The 19502-nt window shown below is 35.1% G+C and overlaps 1 protein-coding gene across 2 annotated transcripts in view; it reads right to left on the reverse strand.

Moving 5' to 3' along the window:
- ATF2 (activating transcription factor 2) overlaps positions 1-19502 on the reverse strand; it is a 39962-nt gene that overhangs the window by 4083 nt on the left and 16377 nt on the right. For both annotated transcript variants that reach the window (XM_009953755.2, XM_009953757.2), the window contains 3 exons: positions 11196-11345; positions 8922-9128; positions 2981-3086 (listed from right to left, as the gene is read on the reverse strand). In XM_009953755.2, the coding sequence (XP_009952057.1) occupies positions 2981-3086; positions 8922-9128; positions 11196-11345 (463 nt within the window). The remainder of the gene's footprint in view (positions 1-2980; positions 3087-8921; positions 9129-11195; positions 11346-19502) is intronic.

The following is a 19502-nucleotide window of genomic DNA, read 5'->3' on the forward strand; positions in this document are numbered from 1 at the left end:
ATCAGGCCATCCATGGACTAGAGAGGGACTCAAGCATAGAAATGCTAATTTCCAGTGAGCTGGCCTTCATTAATATCCCCTGCAGCCACTGAACTGCCGCCTGTCCAGAACAGGCTGTAGGAACATAGTGGTTTGAGTGGTCTGAAAGTTAGCCGCCTTCTACCATTTCTCTAAAACTAGAGAAAGAACACAACCCCCTACATTGCAGCCTCTATTTATCTTCCTTTATATTCAGTTTTGTACAAATGTTCTTGACTATTATGATGTCCACCTGAAAAATATGAATAAAAACCTAAAACAATTTTTTTTTTTTTTTTTTTTTTTTTTTTTTACAACTCTGATTTTCACAACACATTTTCTTCTCACAAATTTTCATCTTTTTCCTACTCCAAGTCCAGAAAAAGCCTGAGAAAATACAGGAGTATTGTAGAAGACTTTTAGAAATAATCTGGTACATAAGAGCTAAAATGAATTTAGATTTCTCCTATACACAATGCCTTTTTTTTTTTTTTTCCACCCTTAGTGTTTAAAGATGCGTTCAGAACCAATAGCATCCTCCTTCGGGAAACAAAAAAAATTTAAACTGGCTGCAAACTCCAATATTACAACAGAAATTCATCCGCACTGCCTCACAGCGCAATAACCATTTTTCTGGTTTCTCTGTCGTGATGACACCCTCTTTTGAAGCAGGCACAAGACTTTTTAAATAAGGAAAATATAACCCCAAAAACTATCTTAGAAGAAGAAAGGGGTATCTGCACTGTTGTGCTTTTCACTTGGCCTGAGGCAAAAATGTGCCTGGGAAATACAAAAGATGTGTAAAAGTAAGTGCTAAAAAAAGCAATAGATTATTTGTGCCCATTTAAGTCCGTCATACATGAAATCCCATTAAATTGTGGACTTAGCTGTTACAACATGGTCTGCATGGTATAAACTAGCACTGTCTCAGCAGTGCACAATATTCAGTACTGCAGCTCTGTAATCTGGTGTCTTTAATTTCTTCCACAGAGACAGACTGTTAAACCACTCAATATGATTTTGAAGCAATTCAACTTAGATTACTTGATGAACATAGTATATTTTTAAAAAATACTTCCTATGAATACCATTTTCATGACCACATTAACTGAAATAATTTTTTCCTCTCATAAACTGTACTGTGAGTATATCACTTGGCCAACGTGCTTTCCTAACAATAGTCACACAGAGATAACGTGACAAAATCCTTTCAGAGGGATGGCATTACAACTATTACTCATGCTGTACTTTTACTTTGAAGAAATTTTTCAAGGAACTAGGTGAGCTATGCTTCCAATCTCTTTGCATACTATTATTTTATTTTTTTCTAAAATATAGGCTTTTTTCCACTAATGAGTATTTTAGTTCTTATTCATTTTGCATTCTTCAGTAAATTAGAAACATTATAGTCCTTTTCTGAGGGCAGAAAACAAGCGTTACTGAACAGGCCATTTGTTAATTCTTCAATGAAGAAATGCTTAGCATGTAATTAGTTTTAAGACTTAAGTTTAAATATTTTTCATGCCACTTCAGGAACACACATCCTCAAAACATCAAAATTCAAGAAACCTACAGTTTTTTGTTATTTTGAAAAACCTTGCATGCATAATGTTATCCCCTAGTAGCTTCCATATGAAATTATGTTGTTCTGTCAGATGGGAGCCATAATGGCCTCATCCCTGCAGCAATCATTGTTAATATAAATCCCAAACATACTTCTATACTGTTCCAATTTACTCCAAGATGCTATTTTCTGTCTTGTCAAAATGACTGCAGATCAAAGGACCAAGATTTATAAGCTCAAAACTGACAAAATCAGTATTCTAAATATATATGGCAATAGAGAGTTGCTAAATCTCCTGAATCTTTTAAATTAAAAAATATTGCCCATTCTGATGAAATTGCTTACAATGACTACAAGTAAAGATGGTGGCCATTAAGTTTTATCGCAAGCACCTGAGGATCTGTTTGCACGCAATACAAAACGTTCTTTTATTCTCCTGAATTACTGACACTGGCAAATTAAAATGAAGTGGCTACATATGGCAGAAACAATCTTCACATTTACAAATATCCTGAAATATCACTAAATCATAAAAACGAAAGCTGTGGGTTATATATTATGAATGTTGCCTAATGCATTCCCAGCTCAGTTATTTGTAACAAATTTGTGTACAATGGACAAAATTGGCCATTTATTCTACAGCAGCAGCAGCTGGTTCTGGCACTGTGTATCATATCCAAAAAGGAAGCTACAAGTCAGGAAAGCATAATTAACCTTTAAAATGCTGGTAGGATGAAAAATCAAATGAGCAACTTTAAGTAAAAATATGTATTAGAAATAAAAATGCTACTGACACTCTCAGTATTCTCTTCAGTATTAGAACTGCTTTTTAAAATACATAAAATTCTATTTTAAAATTAAATAGAAAAGTAGTTGCTTAATGTGGAAATCAAAACAATCTAGAAGACATTGTACAGTAGGAGCCATGAACCTGCATCTGATTATTTTAACGGCTTGACTGATCCTGGATGTTGTGGTAAATGAGGACAGCTGTTATATTACCTCTACTGAAATCTCATTACAATGAAGAAAAAAAACCCACAAGGACCTTTCACTGTATGAGGCTAAGATAAAGTATAAAAAATGGTTTATCATGTGCTCTTAATATTTTAATTATATTTTCCAAAGCAGGTGTAGTAACCGCTAGTCCTTAAATGCTAATTATCATATGCATTTATTAAATCAATGTTACGCAACACTTCAACTGAAAAGATTTAAAAATATATTTCTAAATACCACATATTCATTCCTGTCTTCCAATAACCTTCGAGATTTTTTTTTAAAAATATCTTTAATGTTTATTAGAACTGCACTTTTCAATTTTAATGTTCATTCAGTTCACTTTGGCAGTATTTCATTGATGCAGCCTAAGGCTATAGGTAATGGAACATTACTCACTATGATAGCCAGATTTCTTCTGCATGGCGGTTACAGGGCAATCTTTATGAGCCAGAAGAAGCTGTTTCAGCTGTGCCACTTCATTTCTCAGCAGGGTGACTTCATTCTAAAGGAGAAGAAAGTTGTGTACTTTACCAGGCTCAAACTACACACATTTTGAAGGTAACTATTAAGTTTTATAGGATTTTCAGTTGTTCACTTAGGGGTAGATAAAATACAAGAAGGTTCCATTTGGTATATATCGCAAAAAAGAACGTATTTCTTTTATCTCAGAATACACAAATATTATCTGAAATTTGGTTAACTTTATTTTATGATTTTCTTAAATTAGGAAATGCTTTTTTGGAAAATACAACATATGTTTTTCAGTTTGCAGATGCAGAGTCTACATGTAGTCTCATTCACATGATCCAGCTACTGTTAAGACTCTTCTGCAAGGTTTTGTGATGAATTCTAATGAAAGTAAACCTACATTTAACTATTCACATTTTAACAGATGCCAGAGCCAACATTAAAAAAGGTAAAAAAAACAACCACAAAAAAACCCTAAAAACCAGCCAATGCAGAATGATTTTCGGTGACTATATTTGTAGTTGGACTTCGAAAAAGAAAAGCTCATGTACTGGAAAATAATTTAGTAAATGTTTGTTGATTTCCATGTTAATTTTCTCTTTGGCAAGCATACATAAATGTGTTGTATGAAGGAATCATTGATAATAATGACAAAATCCTGAAATGTCATCTTATGTCACTAAAGCAGAGTGTAATCTAGGAGACAGCACCTGCAGACTCTAGTGACTGGGTTCATTTCCAGGGTGTGCCATTTCGCTATTGGGTGACCTTGAGCAAGGTCATTTTACTACTTTGTGCTTCAAGTTCCCCATTTGTAAAATGGAGGACAGTGATACTTACCTCCCTGTAGAGCAGTTTGGTATCTATAGATGAGAAGCACTACATAACTGCATTATATGTGACAATCCAAATTAAGAATGGTATGGCGTTTTGATAGACCCATTTTCACTTTAAATAGTAGGAAAATGTTTACGTATCTACAGAATCAAGTTATCCATAATCCTTTGTGATCCCCATATCTTGTCACAATATATGCTTTTCATGGGTTATTTTACTTTAAATATAAATCCCTTCCATTGATACCTGAAGTTACTTAAAGTATAAGAACCTTTGCACAATAGCATAATATATCACACACATGACATAATTGTTTGGTAAATGCATATGTTTAGGCATTTGGGAGCAAGTTAAAGAAAAAACAAACACAGGAAAACTGGATTGCAACTAAAATTATTTGGAAAAAATAAACCACGAGAAAGTCAACCTATTTACTTGCAAGCTAGAAATAAGGCAAAGAAGTCAGAGAAAGGATGAATTACAACTAAAAGGATTCCAAAGTATGGAAAGCAATTCTTAAGAACACAATGTATTAGGTTTAATTACACTAAGTAACACAGTTTATAAATACTGTTAACTAAAATACCAGATTTTTAAAAGAAAAGCTCCTCTTTGTGTCCTCTCTCTCCATTTAGAAGACAAAATTTTTAAGCCTTTATACTTGCAAAATGCTCTTAAACTGTTAAGGACTACTCTTCTACTCAGTCATGTTATTGTGTCAAACATCTCTTTTAGAAACTTTGTATTTAAAACAAAAGCAAAAGCTGAAAGCAAGCCAGAAATCTAACTAATTAAAGAAAAATGTGATTGCAAATGAAAAATGTTGCAATGAAAAAAGTCCAACCAAAACTCCCACAAATTCTCTACCAGCTTCCATTACATGTTCTGAAATCTTGGGCTGTTAAGAAAGCAGACTACTTCTGCCTCCAGCTCTCAGTCTCGTCCCCGTTCACCAGATTATTTCCTGAGGAGCCACAAATCTGGCTGCCAAGCAGGCAGCTGCACAGAACTGACATAGCTGGGGAAAAAAAAAAAAAAAAGTGCTGATGTTGTTTTGAGACACTTCTTGATAATCTACAAAAGCAGCAATGTCCAAGAATATGAAACATACTTCTGTTAGTTTAAAGGAATGTTGGCAAAATAAGTGATCAAATCGGGAAAAGGTTTTCAAAAATTTCTACCTTCATCTCGCACATTTTAAGGAAGAATTTTATACACAAACAGCACACATAAGTATGAAGTTGCTGTTTATCAGTGTAAGTAAAATTAATGTTTATGAAAATTTTTTGAAAAGGCAGTTTATAGATTAATGTCAGTTGCATTATAAATACTAAGAATTTTGCTAACAGAAATAGAAAAAGCAAATATATTACATTAAAGCAGACTTGAAAAAATGGAACAGCATTCCTATACTACAAAAGAAAAAGTTGAGGTATTCTAATTGAATACATAGCTAGCACTGTTATTAACATGAACGCTGTGTGCCAACAGTGATATATGCAGTGCAGAAATCATTCCTGAAAGAAGAATAGTCATGTCTGCCAGATACATGGTATGTGGAATGTCACAGAAAGGAATCCATGGTTGTTATTTACATATCACCACGAAGAACCGCTTCTAACTGGTAACAAAGGGGGATTGTTAGACATTGTAGTTTCTTATCACGCATGAGACAATAGCAAGTCTACCCATCTCATTCAAAACATGTTAACATACGGTAGTCATGTAAACATGGTTAACATGTTGAAAAGAGGCTAACAAGAAACACATGGAATAAATACTTCAACAATTAGCATGAAGAAAGACTATTTTGAGTTTTCACACTGTAAAGGTCCTCCTTATTAATGTGATACCAAGTTAAGTGTAGGCATCAACATTTCTTTAAATAAGCATGAAATATGCCTCACATGCTGTCTAGAAGAATGTTTATGTTCTCACGTTTCAAAATGTACTAACATTAGAAAGCAGGTTTCTGGAGGAAAGAGTATCTATTTTTACCTGTACTCCATTTTTCAAAAGACACTTTCCCTTCTGTATTCTTATGCCAGTATACCATGCAGTGTACAGTATGTTCCTCTGTGTCTGCCTATTTCTCCCTGGATCCAAAACGTGTATGGAATAGTGGGACCAGATTAACCCCTACTGAGCAAGGTGTGGGACAATATTTGTGAGGTATATTTACCCAAAGTATCATCAGAGACAGGTAGATGTGACTTATGGGGATAGAGGATTGTCTGTGGCCAAGTTAAACATTGCCCCTTCTGTTTCTTTTTGGACAACTTCAACAATATACCCCTACATAGGAAAGGATCTTTACCTACGGGCATTTCTTTCATAATTTAGCCTTCCTAAAGCAGCTCCTGCAGGATTAGTACAAACCACCACTTGACTGCTGATCCTTTAAAACCTGCAATGACCTTTTGAGGAAGACAGGCCATTCTTCTACTAATACATTATCTTCTAAGATTATTAAAGCAACACGACCAAATACAGATCATATAATGAACTTTGGCCTCTGATCCTGCAATGTGATTGAGCAGCCACTGGGGACACACTGCCATTACTTCCTTAACGTGTTACACAGCACACCATACCCTGCGGTATTGTGCAAGGCACAGAGGCAACACAATGTGGTATACAAAATTAAAGATCAATAAACAAGTCAACACATTAGTAGAAAATACGGTCCACAAAAAGTGAACAGTAAATAAACTTTTGAGAGGTTGGAAGCATGAAAAACACTTACATAGCAGAGCCTATAACAAAGACGGCCAACCTAACCTAAATACGTTACCGGCGTGATGTAATAGATGGAAATTTTCCCTTAAGCAAAGATTTGAAAAATAATGCTCAAAAGGGAAATTACATTTAAACATTTAAAATAAGAAAGTAGGCAGAAGTTAATCTACAGAAAGTTGAAAACTATGGAACAAAATATATACATCAACCAAGTAAACCTTTTCAAAATCTGTATGTACTGTTAGAGAGCTTCCAGTCTTAAAAACCTCAACATTGACATTAGAAGTTTTGACATTATAGACATTACAAGAAAGCTACTAACTGCATTGAAAGAAGTCAGAATTGTTACATGAAGCAATGTAATGTAGTTATTTTGGTATTAACCTGCTTTTAGAAATGCAACATCTTGGTAAATTCATCTGAGCAGGTCATTTAGATAATAAACAAAATATGAACTACTAAACCCTAACACTCAGTCTATAAAATTGTACAAAGGCAAACTCCAAACTTACCAAATTTACTATTAAAGTAAGTAATCATGGGTCATTACTGCCCACTATGCTGATCAGCTGTGTTAGCCTGTCAAGTGAGGAATTATTATGGAAATATAAGATTCATTAATGTTTTCACATAAAGTACAGTTTAATTATTTCTCTGACATTCAGTTTTCTTTACAAGTCATTCTGTTATTCACAGCTAACAGTTTTGCTTTTGGCAGACAGTAAGAAAATACTTTTTTCTTGAATTCACTATTGCTGAGTTAACACCTGGAAATCTGCAAATCCTTTGAATATGGTACTTACATAATTTTTTGTTATAAAAATTTGTATGTATAAGTTAAAGGCAGTTCACGTAATACCAAAAATTACTTTCACTAAAAAACCTGAAATATAGCCAATCTTTTTTGTTCTTAGTTTTTCTTCCTGTAGATCTACCTTCACTTGTTTCTTAGATTATTTAAGCTACAGTGCTATGTACCAGTTTGTAATTAATGGATTTACAGTGAGGACCGTGGCTGCATTAAAGGAACATGTCTAAAGACTGTGAACAGGTATGAGAAGACTATACATTTGCAAGAAATTTAACTAATGCTAGTGCACAGTGTCATTCTTGGAATACAGGAAACAATTTCACGTTGTGTGCTCAGGTAGGAATTTCTTACATTTTAGTCTGTGATGCTGAGTATTTTTAAAGACATGAACATGGAGATGACTGATTCACTGTAATTTTGATTACACAATAAAAAGTAATCTCAACATGCCCTACTTTCCTATTGGTCAAACTGGGACATTATCAAACAGCATGAAAGGGGAAGTTTTAATAGGAAGGAAAAGATCTGTGAAATTGACTGAGTGGACAGCTCCAATGAAAGAAAAAGAGTGAAACTTTAACATCTCAAATACTTCCCATTGCATTTTCTAAATGAATCCTTCATTTAGGAAATTATATCATTTTTCCTTTCTGTAATTTTCAAAACAGAGCTTTTAGACTTTTTTCTTTTGAAACAACACTTTGTGCCAATTCTCACATGCTGCTGGAAAACATTAAGAAAGTATGCTTTAATATTTAATAGTAGTTTAAACAAAAGGGTCATGGATTGTTCTACAGGGAGAGAAGAGTGTCCACATGACAGCTTTCCAAGACTGACAACCTCAGATGAGGTAGAAAAATGACTCGTAACATACACTAGACTACCCTCTTACAGTATACTTCCCTCACTATAGGATTTATGCACACTGGGAGGGCAGTGTGGCGAAATTTGCACTGCCACTGCCTGTGCTGTACCTGTTCTGTGGACAAAAGAGGCCTTCAGTTTCCAGTGATGTCAATCTGGCACCTTTCACGAGCACTACATTCACTTTAAAGGAAAAAAAGTGAAGTTAAAAAGAACCAAAGGAAATCAAACCAAATCTCATTTAAATAACTCAGGCTGTGATACAAATTATTAAGAGCAAGATGTTTTTAAGGTAAGGCTATTACTTTGCTAATAAGCCTTTACTCCAACACATCTTGTCATCCTTGTTTAGTATCACAGTCTGAAAGTCATTTAAAATGGAACAAAGGACAAAAAGGTATGATCCTGAAGTTTACACATCTTGAAATCTGAGTATTCTCTTACATTTTTATTTACTGATATATGCAATTAGTGCTGAATTTTCAATTCTGACCTGAGCCACCAGCTACAAAACCATTTCTATTTCAGATTTCATGCAAAGTTTAAATTCCGTTGATCCAGGATTACTGTCTAAAAATGAAAAAACTTATTCATTTTTACGTGAAATAAAAAGCATACCTGTAACTGGCCATTTAGTGAGCTCAGGTCCTCGGCTTTTTTCTCCAATGACTGCACCCAGACTTTCCGTTTCTGTCGGCATCTGGAGGCAGCAGCCCGGTTTCGCTCCAGAAACTTTCTTCTTTTCTCATCAGGGTCTTCATTGGCAGCTCTTCTTCGCCGACCACCTGTATTTGGTGTTTGTGGTGTAGGCTGAGCTGGTGATGCCTGAAAACAGTATTAAAAGAAGTTACCAGTATAATACTATTCCATGACTTCACCTATAGCACTAGTATGAATACACATCACATCTTGAGAAAAGCATTCACAACATTTCTAAATAGATTCAGGTTACAGACATTTCTTTTGTGGAAATCCATGTCACTTAAGTCTACAGCTATGTTTTAAACACTTTTACTGTATTTACACTCCTTACCATGTTATATTAACATGTAACATTTTAATCATGGCTCTAGCTTTAAATTAAAATTGCAGTAAAATAAGCCACTCACTTCACAGAGTTAAATTTATATGACATTTACATTTGGCAACTGAATAAAGCCTGGAAACAATACTTCTTTAGATGGAGTCTCAGACATTCTTTTACCGATTCTGATGGCACAAGTATTTACAAAAGGTAAACCTAAAAAAACCTCTTCCACACAAAACAGCTTTTAAGAGTTACATTTAAAAGGAAATACATTTTCTACTTTTGACCCTTCTCAAACACCTAGTCACAACCGAAATACTACACAATTGTTTATACTCAATATATAGAAGCTGTTTGACAAATGCTCAGTGCTGATACTCACTGGTCTCGGATCTGCAGGTAACAATTGCCTAGTTCTTGATGTGTTTCCCACCGCTCCATATCAATTTCCATTATATCCACCCACATATTATGACAGGATTAAAATATTTCACTAATTTAAATTATACATTATACTCCTTTCATAGCTGTATATGGACCCAAGGCAAAGATTTAATGAATTATAACAACAATGTAATGGATCTTACAATCCTGTAAAGTGATAGGATAGAGTATAACTGTCTACATGACATATTCACAGATGCACCTGCACATTCACTCTAGTACATAAGAAAGTTTTATTTTTTAATTAAAAACCCCAAACACATATCAGTTGGCGTATCATTTTGGCATAAATTCTAGATAGCTAGTAATAAAACAAACCCTGGGAACTCAAATCAGCCTTTTAGAAATGAAACACTTGTCTCTTTTTTTAAAATACTAATGATAAAGAAACCACAGAATAACCAAACAACAAGCTTTTCGTCTTGAAAATTCTGCTGTGATACTACGAAAATATTCTTCTAAAAAACTTAAGGTAGTATGGGAGAACAGCAGCTTTAAGAAGGAGATCATTTTATAATGGGTAACCTTTTTCCTCTTTTTGCTCCAAACATAATTGTTTTGATAAATGATTTGATTCCACTGGAGAGTCTAAGGATCTGAGTACTTTCACTGCAGATGCAGGTCCTTCCAGTTCTGGGCCAAGTACGTAGCTTTTATAAAATTGGTATTATGCTTTGAATTCTGAAAATAACTCTTAAGAGACTTTTAAAAGCATTTTGAAAATGCATTCCAACAAGTTTTTTGGAAGTAGAACAGCAGCAATCCTCCAGGATTCACCCAGGGAAGTACTTCTTTCCTCCAGCAACATTCTCACGGCCAGTCTGACTCAGAGGTCTTGCCCTTTATTCCCCTGTTCTCAACTATCAGCCCAAACGGACAGCACACCACTCCTAAACGCAGAGCCCTCCTTTCAGTACCCAGGATGACACAAGCACACTTAATTGCACAGCCGAAACTCTTCATGTGGCAGCCCAGAAAAGATCCTTCAAGCAAATTAACATAAGCATGATACCTGATGCAGTTAAAAAAAATTTCTGAAGTGTGTTTATGATGTAAAACATTAAACAGATGCAATATAAATACAAAATAAAAGCACTTGTTTTTTTCAAACGTATGTTAATCAGCTGTACAATTTTCAGTTAGCACAGAATTTCCTGTTAACAAACTCCAGAAATCAGGAGGACTTAATTCTAAATTTCAGCATATAGATAATATCTATTTTGATATTATTTCAGATAATACATTTTAGAAGCATTTATGAACATGTAAGAACTAAGAACATTTTACTGCTACAGAACTATTGACTCCAAGAGGAGTCTGTAGCACATGCTAACCTCTATTTTACGAATCAAAAGTAAAGAAAAAAGTTGGGTTTTTTTTTTTGTAAGAAAGAAAGGGCTAGGAAGTACATGTCCACATACCGGTGTTTCAGTTGTTGAAGTTGCAGGTTGTTGTAGTGATTGTGGTCGTGGTTCCTCTGATTGAGTCCTGACCAACCCACTTGGATGTCCCTTGGCAGTATCTCCATTTGTTACCTGAGGGTGCTGCTGGGTCAAGGCTGCTTTCAATCTCTGAAAGAGGAAAAAAAAAAAAAAAAAAAAAAAGAGAGGAAAAAAAAAAGGAAATAGTCTATCATACTAACTTGAGGAGTTACTAATTACTTATATTAGTAGTTACTTCCATTCTGGAAACAAAAGCTCTAAAATAGCTGGGGTTTTTATTTGCTTTCAACAGTGATCTAGGCCTATACCTACTAATAGGTGACAATTTCTTGCAAGCAGGAAAGAGCAGTAAGGCTTTACATAGGATCTCAGAAAGAGAAGGATGGTAAGCTGTATGGAGAAGTGAACAGAAAGCCTCCTTCGTGATGAACTGTGCCCACAAATTGATGACTGGAAGGCCATGAACAGTTGCCAAGGCTGGTATTACATAAGGCACAGATCAGGAAGGTAACAACCACACATGAGGGAAAATAGGTAAAAACAGAACACAAAACTTATTTTCATTTTAAAAATTCCAGTGTTCTATCAATTTTTAAATAGTTTGTTATGAGTCCACTTTTTTCACGGTATTTACAAATACTCACCTCTACAATCCTTCCTATGAGGAATTATTAGATAAAAGCCAAGGTCTTTTCTGAAAATCTCAATAATGCATAAAATAATAAGAAGCCTCAGGTTATATGTAAAAATTAGCCTTTTTTTTATGTAGAAATATGCAAGGTAACTGTTGGTATGCTATTTTACATTTAAAAATTACTAAAAGGTTTGAAGTTCTTCCTTTATTGTACATAGTCACTACAAAGAACAGTAACTTCAAAGTTCAGCTGTATACAATACATTCAAGAGTTACTGGCAACTTGATAAAGTATTTTAAAGCACTTTATTGACTACCTCTTGAAAATTATTTCATTCAACTTTTGGTGAATTCTAGTAAAAGTATACCAGATAATATAGTCTATTTACAACAAATTCTTAATCTTAAGTGATAAAGGGTCATACTATATTTCAGTAGATACAACTGTTTGTAATCCCAGGTTCATTCTTAAAATTTCATGAATATTGTATAATTTATCATGAAACTTTCAGTTTTACTGAAGAAATTTACCTTACTAGAAAAATGGTACTAAAGAAAGCTTTTCTACTGAGCACTGGAATTTTAAAGAATCCAATACAAGTTTTATTAAAGATTAATGACTTAATACATGATAGTTATGAAAACTCTGATAACTTGTATCATTGTATTTTGGAATATGAACCAAGTGTTGCTAAGGTACTAGTATTAATAGAATGTCTTAAAAATGCTGCAGCTAGGCTGCATTTGGCGAGCTCAAAATATGCTGAAGACTTTGAATCTATTTATGTAGATATTCTGTATAAACTGTAGTATCCAATGTCTCTCCACAATTAAGTCACTGGAATATAGGGACAGCTCTCTCCTACCTTGCATGATAATAGGCTTTCCTGGATCCTATTCTACAATTAGAACAACAGATTGCAGATTACCTCCATCAGAACTGCAAAAAATCTACAGATCTGCAATGTGGCAAGTTACACCAACTATCAAATCCATATAGTTGACTGTAGCATCTAACCACTACCAGTAGATATCCCATCTGATGACCACAAAGAGAACCAAGAAACTCCAAAGTTCCTCTGCTGTCTTGCTATTAAGGAATCTTTAGCCAGTGACTTCTGTAGTCAGTCTTTTCTGTAGTGACTGCTCTAGATTGAATTAACAACACACATTATCCCAGGCAGGGACTGTTCAAGTATACATAAAAATTTGGTGTTAATGAAGTTCTGTTCCCCACCTCACTTTTGCATCAGCTTTCTAAGTTCCCCAGAACGAAAAGGTGCTTTCAGAAAAGTTCACAAATTTACTGTCATTTCCCCAGTGCTCAGCTCTAACAACAAAACTTTAGGATAGCTGCAGGCATTAGGGAAGGATGACACAAGTTTTTAAGATAACATGCCCGTAATTTTTAGTGCATGTACGGCACTCTGAAAATCCTAAGCCCTTACATAGTTGTTTTAACGCTTTCTTTACAGCATTAAAACAAACTCAAGAACTAACTTGTATCTTCCTAATTCACCTTGGAAAAATAAGCTAACAAAATACAGTCCCTGTCTTCAGCTAAACAAGCATGGAAAGGCCTAAGTGTTTCCTAACTGTCTAACTAAAATTACTAAAACCAAACTCTATGATCAATTACAACAACTGAAAGGTCGATAATGGTGATTTCCCTCCCACCACTCTTTAAAATTCTAAGTAACCCTGGTCATTAAATGGTAAAATTTTCTAATCTACCAGAGAAACATGTCACTTCCAAATCACCTTTTAAGAAATATTTTTAAAATAAAGTAGCAAGTATTTAATGTTAATATGACAATTTTATCCAATATCCTTTCCATAAGTTATTAATACCTGATTTTTCACAGTGTATTTTAATTTATTATCTTAATTACTTTAGAAGTATTTCTTGTATCATAACTTGCTGTTTAGCAGGAGGTGACAAACTTTCATGAGTCAAAGTCAAGACAGTAGTGACAGTACAACTTAGTTGTTGTTCTCCTGAGGTTTTAAAAGGTATGCTCTCTCGTATTTCAAGCCATCATAGTAGGACATTTTTAAAACTTACTGTCTCAAAAATTACTCAAACAAGACACAGCAACTTGCCATATATATATATACATGTATACATATATATATATATGCCATATATGCCATATATATACACACACACACTCCTTTTCCAGTGCCATGAAAAGTACAAATTATTAGATTTCATTCAACTCAAGTGTCTGAATATGTAAGTTCAGTGGTAAGGAGCTAATTTCTAACTTTCAGGGCAGTGAAGTATAAACATTTACACAGTTAGTGTGTGTATGGCCTGATGTGCTCTGCTTGTGATTGCATGAGCAAATCTTGATGTAAGCATCCCCCACGAAAATAACCCAAACCAACAGAGTCTATGAACTCTGAGAAATGCTTTGTAGTGTTTGCTTAAAGTTGGTTACTTAAAAAGTTTCATTAGCTTATCCATTTCCTTAGTGAAAGGGAGCCCAAGTTCAGAATATTTGGGAGATGAAACAAAACTAACTAGAGTTTGGAGGGGTTTTTTATGTGCACGTAAGGCAGTAACTTATTATTGTCTAGCTCCATTCTTTCTACTTCTGCATTTCTGTATAAAGAAATATTTGCAAAGTTAACCTAAAAAGAAAGGAAGTTCATACTATTAAATTTGTATATTTTACACTTAATTTGAAAATGGCAGTAGAAAGTGAAAGAAATAGCAAAATACTATCTACATTACAGAAGATCTATCATCAGGCACAAGGGATGTGCAAACAGTCAAAGTAGGACTTAACTTTCTCTATTGCAATGCTAACATTTAAACATTATTACTTTGTAAGTTTAAAAGTAAACAAACTCCTTTTGAAAATGACATTGTTAAATGTAACATACTGTGGAAATTGAAATAGAAAATAATTGGGTTTAGTTTTATATTACAGAGTTTAAAAGTTGAAATTCAAATAGTTACAATTAAAATTCTCCACAAAGAGAAATATTCTGAAAAGCTGAGGAATATCTACAGCTTTTTCACAAGGAGATAAGCAGCTCATGTATTTAAATGGGTTTGTATTTTAGAAGGTAATGCTGGATTATAATACTATACATATTGTGCTTCCTGTGGGTAGGGAGATAGTTACCCCAAATACAATGAGAATCTCAGTTTCAAAAATCAAGTATATTGAAACAAATATTAGAATAAGTGTATACAAGCATTATTATGTGGGGAAACCTGATGACAACCAAGGTTTGTTTGATATTATTTGGTTATTAGAGGCAAACTAAAACTGGTATTTTCAAATAGTTTAACCTTTAAAAGTCTTTATTAGCAAGATTTTATTGTTCATGTATATCCTTGAAAACAAATCCTCACCGCATCTGTCAAAATTTGGTAGGACTAGATCATTCCATCAAGAGCTCACAGAAACAAGATAATATGCTCCAGAAACAATTTGTGAAAAACTCAGATCCATATTTCATATCTGCCACAAAAGCTCATCAGAGTAATAACCCTCCTTCTCCTGGGTGTTATCCTACCATCTGCTGCTCTATTACTTATCTTTATTTTGCAACTAATTAACAGCATAATCTTCTAAATTCAGCAAGTTAATTATCATTATTGTGGTCTTTGCAGCATCATCAGTCCTTATGAAGTCTTGTCTCTCCACCCCCAGAGAACATATGAAAATGAAGTAGGTTGTGAGAAGGGTCTGTTTCTTTAGAGTAGGCTCATTAGGTGTTTGCTGATTAGCTCGGCATGCAGAGAGACGGGTCAGAAGAATTCTGCTGAACACAAGGTCCCATGCCGGGCTCCAGCAAGTTAATGTCGGTTTCTGAACATTTGCCAAGCTGCCCTCTGTCACTTCTCAGTAGAAACCTCCTGCAGAAAGCCTACTGGTTGCCCACTGTGTGCAAGGTATTTCTCAGATTGTGACAAAATGTTTTATATGGGTAGGAGGAGATAGAGGAAAACATTCAGTGTTAAAGCCATTTTGAAGTTATTGGGAAACTTCTGCAATCCTTGCAGAAGGGTCTGAACATCAAGTTTGCATCCACAAGCTGTGCACTCAAAAAAAGTACGTTTTACAAGTAGGAGTAACTCCTGGCTCACATTTCATATACAGAAAGCATACAATTACTGATCTTCTCACAAAAAGATCAGAAGCAATTCTGTAATATTTAGAATCATGCCTCTTTATCTTAATGATTAAGTATTTTTGTTTTGTTTTTTAAACTATTGCATTGACTTCTAAGCCTCTCTAAAATACCACAAAACTGACTTAGGCATTTCATTCTACTCAAGTATGTGGAAGTTAGTTTCTACAACATAACAACAACTACGGAGTTGCGTCAGAAAACCTGACAATGTACTAAGCGTGTTACAGAAATCTGCAACTCATTTTCACTCCTATTGAATGTCATTCTCAGTATAAGATACAAGGACATTTTCAAAAGAATAGCAGTAAAAGTCAGCTTGTGTATGAATAAAACCCGTAGCTATATTTCACTTCAGTTCTACAAGCAACAGGAGAAAAAGGATCCAAGAATGTTCAAAACTATAGCAACAGTGCCTTTCACAGGTGTGAATGGATGGCTATGTTCACTACAATAACTTCCATATTGGACAATAAAATTAAAATGCAATCTAATTTCATGTAATTACCCCACAACACTGAAACACATATAGCACTGCATATGTTTCAGTGCTGAAGCACTTAAGATTGTGCTTAACACACTTTTCCATTAAATTTCAGCTGTTTCAGTCATGAGCCTCTTGCAATAATATCACCAATCACAAGGATTTGGCTCACTGCACAGCCAATTTTAAAATTTTTGTCTCTCATGGCTCTTATGTTATTTGTCATTTTTTTGGTTTACGACTTTTTTTTCCTCCCAGTCATTATTCCTTGCAGTTGGTACACATTGTTCTATCTGCTGCTTCACTCAGTGGTAACCAGAGAAAAGCCCATTTCAGCAAAGAAAGAACAGAGTTCTAGAAGTGACACAGCAGTAACTCGCTTCACATGAATAACCAAAACTACCATGCTGAAGGAGTTTGACACTTCAGACTGAAAACTTAACCAAATATAGAAATAAGTGCACAGTTCTGATTATTATGTGTTAAGCTTGGACACTCTAATCTAAAAATACTTTCAAATGTCATTAGAGACCCCATTTACTAACTGAAAAAAGTCTCCAAAAGCTGTACATAGTGGGAGAAAAAATACCCTGCCAAGTGTATTAGCTCCCTTATCTTTAAAGTGTTTTAAGACTTACAGGATAACTGAAGAAAAATTTTAATTGTGTTGTAGGAAGGCATCCTATGCCCATTGCCAGACATCTTCTGCCAGTTATTTCAAGCTTTAGCTTTTAGAAATCAAAATGTTAATTTGTTCTACTGAAGTTCATCTATAATTTTATATAAAGAAACAGATAATGCTTTGTGTAAAATTTAGTATATTCCTCTCATAAGGAAACAACAGGTATTCACCAAAATACAAGTATGTGTTTTCACATTAATAAAAATACAGAAATTGAGTGCCCCAAATTCATATTTAAGTAATTAAACTCCATAGCATTAGGAAGTAATGGCACTACAATCTCTAATTTGATTTTTATCAAATTAGTTCTCCCCTTCACTGGGAAAAAAAAAAGGAAGTCTACACAACAGTAGCCTTTTGCAAAGAGTTAAGAGAGAAGAGAGAAATGAATGACTGAGAGAGGGAAAAGAAATCAGAGCACAAAGTGCTTTTCTTACTACAAAACTCTAAAAAACATTAGTTCCTTGAAATGTCATGCAACAAATGAACTGCAGAAATAGCCTCTGTAAAGAAAGGCACAAAGCACAAACGAAGGGAAATGCCTGGTTCCTGCCTTGGTTTGTGCCAAGTATTCAATCCAAAACATAAGGAGTTGTGCCTTCTACAGAGGACAGATCTAGATCTGATAAGAACTCAGCAGTTTGGGGATATTTCATCTTAAAGTGACGAAGTTACTGCAAACTTCAAGAATTTTATTCAACCTCTGAAGTAGGTAATCTGTTAATTAATACCTTGAAATAGTATTGCCATACATATGATAGTAGAAAATGCAGAATACCATATTAGGAAAGTATGGTCTTTGAATAAAAGAAAAATTCAAATAATGATGGCCAAAAGCATGTATGACAAAACACTTCGGAGATACAAAAACCCCATGTTAAATTCCCAAATTTTGCATCCCATACACTACCAAATTTACTCTACTGTTTGAGGAATAGTTGCAATGTTATAAAAAAACCCAAACTTGCTCGAATAGTTTCCTATTTGCTATATATTCTGTTTCTACATTTTATAATGTAAGATGAAAAAATTTGTGAGACTGCAAGGTCTGTTTATAAAGAACAATAAAAAAATCATCCAAATAATAAATAACAAATAAAATAAAGCAACAGCCAAGAAAATTTCAAAATTCTATAAAAATCCTGACTCCTGGGCCTTGATTGTTGAGACAGGACCATTACAGCTTCGCCCCTTCATTCAGCTTTCCGTCCAAAAGACATTTAGAATACCACTAGCCTGATAGACTTCATAGAATCACTTAGGTTGCAAACGACCTTTAAGGTCATCAAGTCCAATCGTTAACCTAGCACTGCCAAGTCCACCACCAAACCATGTCCCTAAGTGCCACATCTGCATGTCTCTCAAATACCACCAGGGACAGTGACTCCACCACTTCCCTAAGCAGCCTGTTCCAATTCTTGACAACCCTTTCAGTGAAGAAATGTTTCCTAATGTCCAATCTAAACCTTCCCTGGTGCAACTTGAGGCCATTTCATCTTGTCCTATTGCTTCTTACCTGGGAGAAGAGACCAACCCCGACCTCCCTACAGGTAGCTGTAGAGAGCGATAAGGTCTGCCCTCAGCCTCCTCTTCTCCAGGCTAAACAACCCCAGTTCACTCAGCCACTCCTCAATGTTCCCAAATCCTCCTTCTGGCCCTTCTTGTAGATGGGCACCACATTTGCTAACTTCCAGTCAACTGGGACCTCCCTAGTTAGCCAGGGCTGCTGGTAAAGTGGCAAGATCGCAAGTGGCTTGGTGAGCACTTCCACCAGCTGCTTCAGTAACCTTGGGTGGATCCCATCCAGCTCCATAGACTTGTGTGTGTCTAAGTGGTGTAGCAGACTGCTAACCATTTCCTCTCGGACTACAGGGGCTCCATTCTGCTCCCCATCCCTGTCTTCCAGCTCCACCTAAGTAAATAGTAAGAACAACTGACTTTACTGTTAAAGACTGAGGCAAAGAAGGCATTAAGTACCTCAGCCTTTTCCTCATCCTCAGTCACTATGTTTCCCCCCGCATCCAACAAAGGGTGGAGATTCTCCTTAGCCCTCCTTTTGTTGCTAATGTATAGAAACATTTTTTATTGTCTTTTATGGCAGTAGCAGATTACACTCTAGTCGGGCTTTGGCCCTTCTAATTTTCTCACTGCATAACCTCACAACATCCTTGTAGTCCTCCCGAGTTGCCTGCCCCTTCTTCCAAAGGTCATAAACTCTCATTTTCTTCCTGAGCTCCAGCCAAAGCTCTCTGTTCAGCCAGGCCAGTCTTCTTCCCTGACAGCTTGTCTTTCAGCACATGAGGACAGCCTACTCCTGCGCCTTTAAAATGTCTC

The sequence above is a fragment of the Leptosomus discolor genome, chromosome 5 (assembly GCF_034619465.1).
Source record: "Leptosomus discolor isolate bLepDis1 chromosome 5, bLepDis1.hap2, whole genome shotgun sequence".
In the NCBI taxonomy this organism is placed as follows: Eukaryota; Metazoa; Chordata; class Aves; order Leptosomiformes; family Leptosomidae; genus Leptosomus; species Leptosomus discolor.